General features: G+C 42.2%; 1 protein-coding gene across 1 annotated transcript; it reads right to left on the reverse strand.

Annotated features, from left to right (window-relative positions):
• Positions 1–1,807: 1,807 nt before the first annotated feature.
• LOC122758613 (integumentary mucin C.1-like) lies at positions 1,808–7,460 on the reverse strand. The gene is made up of 5 exons (XM_044012877.1): positions 7,430–7,460; positions 6,007–6,540; positions 5,577–5,924; positions 3,739–3,817; positions 1,808–3,111 (listed from the first exon to the last, which is right to left on the reverse strand). Exons 1-5 carry the CDS (start codon positions 7,458–7,460, stop codon positions 3,033–3,035), a joined length of 1,071 nt encoding a protein of 356 aa, XP_043868812.1. The 3' UTR covers positions 1,808–3,032.
• Positions 7,461–12,789: the final 5,329 nt, after the last annotated feature.

Below are 12,789 nucleotides of genomic sequence, written 5' to 3' on the forward strand. Positions count from 1 at the left end.
GATGAAGCAGACCGGGTGCTTTGTAGCTTTGTGTTGCCCTGATGCTGAATATGATTCTGTCAGACTGTGTCTGTGGTTTTTAACTCTGTTTGTCGTCAACGCTGTCACTTTGTTTCTGCTGCTTCATTTGTTACAAACCTGGTCATGTGACAAATGTGAATATGAACATAGAAGAACATGGAAGGAAGAAGAAAAGACAAACATGACTCCTTTATTAAACTTAGAAATAAAGGAAACATGTTTGTATTTTGTATTCAAGAATAAACCATGTCAGAACCCGGAGGTTCTCCAGGTGATTTTTGTTTTTCTTTCTCTTTTCTTTAACTTTTTATTTTTTTGTGTTTATTTTTTTCACTTTAACTTCCTGTCCTTTTTTTTCCCAGTGTTGATCATTGGCCCCGCCCTAATGAGACTCACCTGTGTCTGATTATCTGAGTATGTTAAGTCTCTGTGTCAGTTCATTTACTTAACCTTTGTATTGTTGTTTCTTTGTGCTCCTGCACTTTTAAAGTCAAATAAGGAGAACTATGGGAATTTGTGTTAAATACAGACGTTAAATTGATTATCATAAATGAATGTCTGTGCAAATAAGGTATACATTCTTAAATTCAGCTTAAGAAAGTTCTTACAAAGAATTTCTTCTCCTTGTTTAAAAAAACAAGGAGAAGAACATTTTTTAAAACATTTTAAAATCATTTTAAAACCTCTGGTGTCGTAAATCACGTTCGAGTTTTACATTTTAATATCCAGATGTTTTTAATGTTAAATCTGCTCCTGCACTGTAATTACACACACACACACACACACACACACACACACACACTATTTAGGGCCCGATAATAACAGTGTATCGTGGGTAGAATCTCTTCTTCCCTCTGTGATTATTAATGACGACGATGAACACAGAGCTGCTGTTTGAGTTCAAACATCTTCAAATTCTTATCTTTATTTCACTATTTACATTATTTTAACTTCTTCTTCTTATTATTATTATTATTATTATTGTTATTGTTATTTTAAAAAACAACAGCCCACAAACACTGATTTTCAGGTATAAAACCAGTTGTAGATGAAATAATGAATTTGATCATTGGTTAATCGATGACTTGTTGCAGCTCAACACTTTTCTTCTAACTTCGTCTATTTATATACGACTCTTAGATTCTCTGTAATGTGCTGAGGTGTAATGCACTGTAAAAAAAATCGTTTGGCACAAATTAAGTAAAATAAATGTTGAAACAACCTCATTTGTGTGTGTGTGTGTGTGTGTGAGCAGATGAAGTCACATGTTTGAGTTTGTCCGACCATTTTCTAATTCCACTGTGTTTTTGCTATAGAGATAATCTATGAAATGATGTTTGTTTCTTTAAAAAGAGAACATTTTGAGAGTGGAGGAGAGCGATGGGAGCTGAGTGTGGGCAGGAGGAGGAGGAGGAGGAGGAGTTTGTTCTCAACGCAGAAGCTTAGAGAAAAGAGGAAGAATGGAAGCAGTTCAGTTAGGGAGGAGAGGACAATCCTGACAGGACTGTTATTAAAGCGTCCACTGATAATGACTGTGCAGCTCATTGAGGAGCAGGAACACACACACACACACACACACACACACACACCATAAATACTGTTAATGAAAAAAAACATCTCATCGCAAACATTTTTACCATCTTGTGAAGTGATTTTTTTTAGACGTTTCGATATTAACGTTTATCGCAAAAGTGCTTTTGGCCATTTTTTCTTCAGAGTGGAAATTTCGCAGGACGAAATTTTTTAAGAGAATTTTGTCTCGTACGCAAAACACCTGCAAGTCGTGTTTCAACTTTTTGAAATATCACCTTTATTTTGTACAAAAAATGACATTTTCAATGCAGTAGCTGGCGTTTGACCAGACGGGGCAGTAGATACACCAATAATCACTGGTTTAAAGGTGAGACAGGACGTTTATGTCTCTCTCCCTCTCACCATAAGAAGTCACCAAATTACACACAACTATCGACAGTATCGGTATCAATAAGCACTATTGATGACTACACAGATTCAAATATCGGCGGTGACCAAAGTACCAAAGTTTTAATACAGTTTAGAACAAAAACAAAAGCATCCGAACCAGAGTGCAATCAAACAGCAAAAATGAAAATGAAGTTTAATAAAGAGTAAAACCTCATAATGGATCAGGGCTCAGTCAGTGTCTCCTGAGCTATTTCACTAAAGATAGGGCAACTATTTGTTTTCTATCATTAAAAATGATGTTGTCTCTGTTCTGTCATCATCGGCTCGTTTATCTCTGTCGTCAGGATTTTAGTTTCACGTAAAAAAGTGTTTTGACTCTTTTCTATTGCACAGTTGTAGCTCGACTCGACTTCTTAGCTCCTCCTCAATGTGGCCGGAGTCATCACAACACTCTCTGACCAATCAGTGGGATTTGGAATTATAAGAAATAGATTTTGGAACTTTAAGTAGGATTAAGAAGTCTTTTTCACTTCGATCTACAGCTGGACATCGTTGGGTTTGATTCTTGTGTCAGACGTCGCGCTCATGACTCTTCAGTGACGACACACGTTAGAATCGGCTCAGCTCGCTGTGAACCTGGTCAGACATAAAGTGTGGAGTGGAGTCGAGCTGGAACTGTATAATAAAGAAGCACCGTTCCTCTCACAGACTCCATTTAAACAATACAACAAAAAAATGTCAACTTTTCAATAATAAAACACATTCAATATTCAGTCACTTTGTTCGTCTACTGTGCTTCACTTCAGTGTAGTTTTTCTTCATCCTCGTCTTTACTCAATGACTTCACATTTGATTCACATACACAAGACAAAAAGCAAAAATTGGACTCATTTCCGTTCATATTTACCTTGAGGAACAGACTGAGACGACTGGAACAAAGATCAAGTGATCACGGCGTGAAGTCTGCGCGTCACAGTCGTTAAACTCATGACACACATACACAATAAACACTCTGATCCCAATCACTTCACTCTGTAGACTGAAGATCCCGGGGTTCACTTCCAGGGACGAAGGTCACGCGTGAAGATTCACGGGTCGTAAATGGGGTTGGTGAAGTTGCCTAAAGTTCCATATTCACTCTCGAGCAGACGGCCATAAGACGTGCGTCTAAAAGAGAAAGAATGATTTGACTTGACTTTGCTGATGTGACAGGAAAATAAGGTTATGTACAGAGAAAAGTATTCCATTGTTCCAGGACATAAACAGCTCTTGTTCACCAGAGTCCTTTGAGTTTTCATGTACGTCATTATATCATTGAATCAACAGTAAGTCACAATACGCATGAAGCGTCCATTACAACCTCAGCTAAAACATTAGCAGTGGTCATTTGTCGCTAAGCGGAAACTTGGACTTTGTAAGATCATGTAAAATGATTCTGTAAACACACTGAGTGACTGGAGAACAAATCAAACTGAAGCTTCTTATAGTGCGTGTGTTTTCTACGTTTCCATTAGGAACTGTACCAAAATGGCCGGCCCCACGAATGGTACGGCACGGGTGGAGCTAGACCCAGGACCCAGGACCCAGGACAGTCGACGAGTGTTTCTTCAGCGCCCGCAGTCTGAGTTTGACGTCTTGTTGAGACAAACGGACGCAAACTGAGGAGGATAAACACGGCCCACACCCCGCCCACCGAGTTCTGTTCTTAGTCGAAACGCAAGCCTGACCCAGGACTTTACCCTTCCCAACCAAACTGTATCATGATGGAGTCACAGCTTTTGGCAGTGGACTCACCGGATCCTGTAGTAGTATAGTCCACCCAACACTACAACGGCGATCACAATGAACATGATGACAATGGCAACGACACTTCCTGGAGAGAGAGAGAAAGGCACAAAATAGAAAACAGTAAATCAAATATTAAACAAATCATGTTCAGATCACAGAGCCTGGAAAAAAAAAGTTGTTGTTATACTGTCGGTCAGTTTACTTCTGGGACAGTTTGGTAACAGAATAATGGAATTAAACACAACTGAACAACAAGACAAGAGAAGTGCATTTGAAGATGACGACGTGGGTGTGTAAGAAAGAACAATCTGTATCTGTATCATCACTTTATGGAACCTGCAATAAAACACTTCTTTGAAATAAAATGTTGTGACGACTGAGAAAGACTGAGTCACTCAGTCGTCATCCATCAATCTAAAATGTCCTGACGGATTCTTCTTCTTCTGAATGTCTTAAGTTTCGTTCTCCTGGTAAATGTCTAACTCTTTCTGGTAACACTTTACAGCCTTATTTCCTCACAATGATAATGGATCTGCAGCTCAACAAAGTGACCTTTGAGCTTTTGTATTAATTAGTAATCTCTTTATGGGCAAGAGGAACACACACAACACACTGCTGGGTGTGAAGTGTAAGGTGGCATTGACGTCATGTGACGCGTCCCAGCTCAAATCAGTTCTCTTATCGAGAAACAAACAACGTGTTACATTGAAAAACCTCAACCCAGTTCCAGACGATACAGGAAAAAAAACTGATGTCAGCAAAAACAACTTATTTAGCATCCAGGAAATCCTGTTGTGTGTTGTCATCGCTGCGCAGGCTGCCAATCTGTTTTATTTTAAAATTCAAATTTGACCTCTTACCTCAGTTTTAGGAATTTATATATACATATACTGTATATACATATAGATATTTACCTTGTTTTAGTTGCCGTTGTTTCATATTGTGTCTCTTTCATGTTTTTATGCGATGTACAGCAAAACAAAATTTGCTACCTGCAGCTACTAGCATGGCTAAGTTAAGGACATAAAAATGATTAGCAAAATGTAATTGTGTTTTTCTTGTGTCCTTTGCTTTGGCTGCTGTTTTAGTTTGGAGAAAGAAAATAGTTCTGGTTTTTACATGATTTTTTGTTAGCTAATGTTGTTAGCATGAACTTGTACATATTCTACAGTATGTCTATTTATTTACTTTGTGTTGGAGTTGTGTTTGTTGTTGTTACGTTGACAATTGTTGTTTTTGTAGTTTTTTAGCGAGGCTTCTTGCTATGCTAATGAGTTCTGATCCACTGGGACTATAACCAGTTGCCCACCATTCTATGTGCTAATACGTTAATACAGAGTACCTTAGCTCATAAGCTAGCTAACTTGGTAGAGTTTCGTCTTGTTTCTTGTTTGCTGTGAAGTGACAGGGAGTTCAATCCAAGCACATTGTTGCTCATTTCTTTACTAAATGCTTAACTACAGAGACAATATCGCACTTCATGGTTTCTTCCATGTGGAGTCAGAATTTCTGAGGTCATCGAGTGTTCCTGACAAGTGTCCGGACTCCAAACTAGCTGCCTCCACACAAACAATGGCACTTTTACCATTAGCAGCACGTCTGCCATATTTGTTTGACTGTTAATCAGTAAATTACACTGTTTGTGTGTGTCAAATACAGGGTAGACCGTTGTTATCTTCTGGTATTGCTAACAGTAGCTAACAATGGCTAGCCCAAGATACATTCACGCGTCCAACTTCTCAAAGGTCTGATTTCCGAGTTCTGGAATGCAGCAAACTTTAGTCCCTGACACATCATCATGTTTCACCAGAGTAAACAAAGAGAGAAATCCTGGTGCTGCTTACCGGAACTCAGAGGTTTAGACTTGTGTTCTTCCTGATCCATGGTGGTGGTTTGGGTTGTTGTGCTGGTTGGAGTATTCGTTGATGTATGGATGTTAGGTCCAGTGGTAGGTGTAAGTATGGTAGTCGAGGTATCGCTGGAGGTACTGGCGACATCTGGAGTTGTGGTGCTGTTGATGGTGGTCGTCAAATTACCTTTGGTGGTACTGGCGACATCTGGAGTTGTGGTGCTGTTGATGGTGGTCGTCAAATTACCTTTGGTGGTACTGGCGATATCTGGGTTGTGGTGCTGTTGATGGTGGTCGCCAAGGTACCTTTGGTGGTACTGACGACATCTCTGGAGTTGTGGTGCTGATGGTGGTAGCCATGGTACCTTTGGTGGTACTGACGACATCTGGAGTTGTGGTGCTGTCGATGGTGGTCGTCATGGTACCTTTGGTGGTACTGACGACACCTGGAGTTGTGGTGCTGTCGATGGTGGTCGTCATGGTACCTTTGGTGGTACTGACGACATCTGGAGTTGTGGTACTGTTGACGGTGGTCGTCAAGGTACCTTTGGTGGTAGTGACGACATCTGGAGTTGTGGTACTGTTGACGGTGGTCGTCAAGGTACCTTTGGTGGTAGTGACGACATCTGGAGTTGTGGTACTGTTGACGGTGGTCGTCAAGGTACCTTTGGTGGTAGTGACGACATCTGGAGTTGTGGTACTGTTGACGGTGGTCGTCAAGGTACCTTTGGTGGTAGTGACGACATCTGGAGTTGTGGTACTGTTGACGGTGGTCGTCATGGTACCTTTGGTGGTACTGACGACATCTGGAGTTGTGGTACTGTTGACGGTGGTAGTCGAGATATAGTTGCTGGTTGAGGTAGAGGTATCATCAGAAGTTTGTGAGTATGAAATGTTGCCGTTGGCAGTTGGAGGATGTGGTGAGGTGGTGGTGGCAGCCACTGTTGACAACAATAGACCTGCAAGTAAAGATAAAAGACATTATCTCTGATTTAAAGTGCTATTCCACAAAATCATCAACACGTATGGCAAAAACAACAACACCACCAAAGTACAGAGAGAAAATCAGTAATCTTAGTTCCCGGGGACACAGGAGCTGCTGGTCTACTGCTGCATCGTGTGGTCACTTTGTGTCACTGAGGTCAATCTGAAGAAAGGTTTTCAAATGCCGAATTCACAAAAAGAACACATTTGAACCACTGGGTGGTTTGCAAACTTCAGTTTTCCTGTTAGAAAAGACGAGAACATGGTCTTAACATGTTGTAGACTTTATAACTTTTTTCTTAGGTAAAATCATTTGGTTCTTGTGTCTGTGCTGACAGCGACATCTACAGTCAGAGCTTCTGTGTGTTAGTATGTTAGTATGTATGCTAACTCACCTAATTTAATCAATTTTCATTTTACATGCAAACACACTCGTGCTCTAATTCGCCAATTACATAGTAATACATGGTGTCAGAGTGATGCATGAAGAATTTCTCTTTAACTGATCACTTTCATCAAGATTCACTGCACTCGAAACTATTTAAATGTGTTTTACTCTTCGTCTTCCAGATAATTTAACAGATTAAAAATCTGCTTCAATAACTCATGTAATTATTCATTTTTTATAAAACCAAACCAGATTCTCCATTTAAATTGTAAATTAATGTAAACAAAAGTTTAAAGAGTTGTTTTTTTAAAGCTTGAATTGATGTCTTGAAAAATAAAAATACCTTTACTGAACAGGAAACAAGGTCACTCAAATTGAAACTTCAGGGGAATTTACACACACACACACACACACACACGGTGCTCATCCTGACACTCTTCATGCTGCAGGAAATGGTTTTCTGTCAGTTTACTCACATGTTATCAGAGTCTTCAGGCTGATCTTCATCTTTCTGTGTTTCCTGTATCTCCACAAACACTTGTGTGTCTCTGCAGCGTCGCTCAGCTCTGTGCGTGTGTGTGTGTGTGTGTGTGAGAGGCTGTAGATGAGTGATTGTAAGAGCAGGAGGGGCGGGGCTTCTCCGTGACGTGTGTGGCGTCACAGTGAAACACGCCTGCACTGAAGACTTCATGTGCTGCTGTGTGTTTTAAAGCTGCAAAAAAAAAAAAAAGGTTTTCACTGATCAATAACAACAATAAACTTTCACTTCAATGTAAATCCATTAATGTATAGAAACAGAATCGAGGCTGTTGATCCACTTTTTCATGAGGGCAAACTTTTGTGACATATTTCACAAAATAAACTTTATTTCAACATGTATTTGTAAGTTTTACATTCTGTTTATTTAATTAAATAATACTATAATAATACATTTAATTATTTTATTAACATGCAGTTAATGAAATTATGAACGTATGAACAGGTGTGACAGTTTGATTGTGCCAGCAGAGGGCAGCACGTACTGTGATACATGATTCTGCTCCCCTAGTTCTGGTATGTGTATATATAAAAGAAATATATAGTTTTTCCTCTGGAGGGCAGCATTACACCCCTCTCTGTGTGTACAACACAACCCTAACCCGAACCTTATTATTATAAGCAGATGTTTAGGTTTATGGGCAAGGTTAAAAAACAGGACATTTTACATGTATGAAGAATGAAATAATCCAAATATTGTGATTTAAATGTTCTTTTAAGTAAAAAATAATAATTATAGCCAACTTTGCTTGAATAGTAAACTTAAAACCTCTTCTTCCCTGACCCTCTTTTTGGGGTCTCTGTTTGAAAATGACATGCCCAAACAAAATAGAATAGATCTCTGTAATGTGTCTATAAGAATTCTAATGGTATGAACATAAAGGTAACACTTGTGTGTAAGTTTCACTGTAGATACCACTGTGCCAGAGTAAATGCAGATGGGACCCACCATAAATGAAGTAACTTTCCCTCGCCCAAAGAAACATTGCATTTTAAAATAAATATCACCTTCAAAAATGTGCATTAGCAGCTTAAAGACTCATGGAAGTCATGTAACAGCATGTGGACATTAGCTGTGCTGAAGTGAAGCAGAGTCAAATTACAGAGGTTTCATTTTATTTACTATTAAAACTATATAAAATATTATGTGTTATAATATATGTTCAGGGCCATAGCTCCAGCCAGCATTGGCCAATCTGGGTGATTGACAGATCATTTTAATCATCAAAGCCAATAGAATCAGGCTGTATAGAAGCGGTGTTGTTGCGGTGAAAACAGCTTGTTTTACTCAACAGCAAAGGTAAGACAACATCTTTTCCAGTGGACCGGTCAGTTTGACAGACCTACCTACCTATACCTACCTATCTACTTCACTACTTACCCCTCACTATAACGTGCGTGCAAATAGGACTAATTCTAAGATACAAATACTTAAATTCAGCTTTGTCAAGTAAAGGAAAACTCATTTCAAGTACATATTTCTTATATGATATGATATTGCTTCAATTTTGGCCTATTTTTGTGAAAGTGTTTGCAAATGTACAAACTAGTTTTAAGTTTTCCAACCATGCAGAATTAGTTTTACTCCTCATGCAGATTCTTCTTCTTAAAACAAGAACATTTAAATAAATGAAAGAATATTTGGCTTATTTCTAATTGTAACATGTAACGTGTAAACAAAGAACAATATAAAAACACAATTTGCTGAATATTCTTCTGTTGTCTCAAATGCATGCATGACAAATGGATTTGTTCACGTCTCAAAATCCATTGTTATGTAATTCTGTTAATCCCTTAATTTCTCCTCTATTCTCCTCCATCAGGTCAGACGTTCAGCTGTGTGTTTGGCTTCCATCGGCCTCAGCTGTGCTCCGTGTTTAATGTTAATTACCATGTGAACACAAAGCGTGAGTGAAAGTGCACAGACACATGGACACCTCTTTACCACTCTTCATGTGGAGGTGGCTAAACTCCAGCCTGTATCAAACAGCCTGTTTAAATGGCAGAGCTCTTCAATCACAGATAATTACCACCATTATTCTATTGGAGAATTGGCACCTGAAAAATCCCTTTAATGTTTCACCCTCTTGGTATTTTCACAGCAGTAATTTACTGCCTGTGTCCTTTTTATGCCTCAGGGCTGTGGACAGACGTGGACAGACGTGGACAGATACTTTAAACATTGACTCAACTCACAGATTACATTTGATGGTCAAAGGTCAACATTATTATTATTGCCTAGTAAAAGCATTTTCTTGCCCCAAGAGACTCGTTTCTCATTTGGCACAAATATGTGGACTCAGGGAAGTCAAAGGTCACTGAGGCCTTGATATTTGTTTCACTTTAGGTATCTTTTCAATGTGTTGATGATCCTACCAACAGACCTACCTACCTACCTACCCTTACCCTGCCGACCTACCTACCTATCCTTACCCTACCTACCTACCTCCCCACCCCACCCACCTAATCTACCCCTTACCCTGGCCGACCCTCCCTCCCTATCTCTACCCACCCACCCCACCCCCGCTCTAATCTACCTACCTATCCTTACCCCACCTACTGACCCCAATCTCACCTACCAACCTACTCCCACCCTGCTGACTCCACTCCACCTATTCCCATCCCACCCACCTACCACCCCATCCCGCCTAATCTACCCCTATCTCTTGACCTACCCACCTACCCCAATCCCACCTACCTATCCCACCCCAATCTTACCCACCCACCTACCGCTACCCTTGACCCCACCTACTCCACCTACCCATCCCACCCTCTACTTACCTATCCCATCTCTACCCACCCACGCATCCTACCCAATCTATCCCCCACCACCCCTACCTACCCACCCTTACCCCACCTACCTACCTACATACCTACTCATCTATCCCACTCCCCTACCCACCCAAGTACATACTCTACCTATCCCACTCCCTACCTTACCCACCTTACTCTACCTACCCATCTACCTACCCTACCTACCCACGACCTATCCCATCTCTACCCACCTACCCCACTCTACCTACCCATCTACCCCACCCTCTACCCACCAATGCACCTATCCTTACCCTACCCACCTACCCTACCCACCCCTTACCCCTACCCAATTGGACCTACCTACCCATCCTTACCCCACCCATCCTTACCCTACCTACCCACCCTTACCCCTACCTACCCACCTTACTCTACCCACCCATCTACCCCACCCCACCCACCCAATGCACTCCATCCCACCCCACCTACCTACCCACCTACCCCACCCCACCTTACCGACCCACCTACCTATCCCACCCTACCCACCCACCCCATCCTACTCCACCTACCAACCAACCCACCTACCAATCCCACCCCCACCTACCCCATCCTACCTACCTGCATATCCCACCCCACCTACCCACCCAGCACTATCCTTACCCCACCTTACCTACCCTACCTACCTACCCATCCATCCTTACCCCTACCCACCTACCCCACCCCTGCTTCCACCTACCCACCTATCCCACCCTACCCACCCACCCACCCCAATCTCTGCTGACTCCACCTATCCCACCCTACCTACCCCACCCTGCCGAATCTACCTCCCCTATCTCTTACCCCTACCTACCCCCACCCCGCCTAATCTACCTGGCACCTATCCTTACTCCTACCTACCTACCCTTACCCTGCTGGACCTACCTACCTATCCCACCCTAACACCCACCTACCCCACCCCCGCCCAATCTACCTCCTATCTTACCCTACCTACCCACCTACCCTTACCCCACCCACTCACCCCACCCTGCACCCAATCTACCCATCCCACCCCTACCTACCCACCTATCCTACCCCACCTACCCACCCTTACCCTACCTACCTACCTATCCTTACCCTACCTACCTACATACTTACCCACCCACCTTACTCTACCCATCTATCTACCCCATCCTACCTACCCACGCACCTTATCCTTACCCCACCTACCCACCAACCTACCTGCACTAACCTACCCTACCTACCTACCCTACTCCCACCTACCTATCCCACCCTACCTACCCTTACCCTACCTTACCTACCTACCAACCCACCCACCAACCTTACCCCACCTACCCCTTACCCTACCTACCTACCCATCCCACTCTACCCACCTAATCTACCCACCCATCCTTACCCCACCCACCCAACTCCAATCCCCACCCACCCATCCCACCCCACCCACCCACTCCCCCACCCACCCACCCCACCCTACCCATCTACCCCAATTCCTACCCACCAATGCACCTGGCACCCCACCCCTACCCACCCACCCCTTACCCCACCCACCCACCCCACCCCACTTACCCACCCACCTATCCTTACCCCCAATCTACCTAATGCACCTTATCCCACCCCACCTACCCCTTACCCTACCCACTCCACCACCCTTGACCCTACTTACCTACCCCACCCTACCTTACCCACCTTACTCCTAACACCTATCTACCCTTCTTACCCTACCTACCTACCCATCCCCTACCCACCTACCCTACCCCACCCACCCCTTACCCCACTTACCTACCTACCTACCCACCTATCCCACTCCCCACCCACCCACCGCACTTACCCACCTACCCATACCTACCTATCCCACCCTACCCACCTACCCTTACCCCTACCTACCCACCTACCCTTACCCCTACCCACTCCACCCCACCCCAAGTACATACAATACCTACCTACCTACCTACCTACCCACCTACCCTACCCTACCTACCTATCCTTACCCTACCTACCTACCCTTACCCTACCTACCTACCTACCTAATTATTTATTTATTCAAAATTATAATACATGTTTCATGTAACAAATTTACTTACAGAGGCCTTGAAATGTGTGTCACTTTAGGTACCTCTTCAAAGTGTTGATGATCCTGTAATGCTGATTTACCTACCAACCCTTATGGTACCTACTCAACTGACTACCTACCCTTACCCTGCCTACCTACCTAAATATGTATTTATTCTAAATTATAATACATGTTTCACGTAACAAATTTAATTATAAAACCAGCTGAATTGTCCCAACATTGACATTTCCTCTAAAAATAGGTTGTATGTATTTGCTGTTAAATTGCTGAGACTTACATTTGTTTAGGGGTAAATGATTGTCTTTTATTTAAGGTTGAGCTTCAGACAGAAGTTAAACTGTATAAAGATAAAGACACTTATATTATAAAATGTTCGGTTCTGGTCACTTTTACCTACTTTTATTCTTATGCTTCGTAATTTGACCTTCATTATGCAGATGGAAAACCCACTTTATCTGTCGCCACTAAATTAAATATGAA

Source organism: Solea senegalensis, linkage group LG21 (assembly GCF_019176455.1).
Source record: "Solea senegalensis isolate Sse05_10M linkage group LG21, IFAPA_SoseM_1, whole genome shotgun sequence".
Taxonomy (NCBI): Eukaryota; Metazoa; Chordata; class Actinopteri; order Pleuronectiformes; family Soleidae; genus Solea; species Solea senegalensis.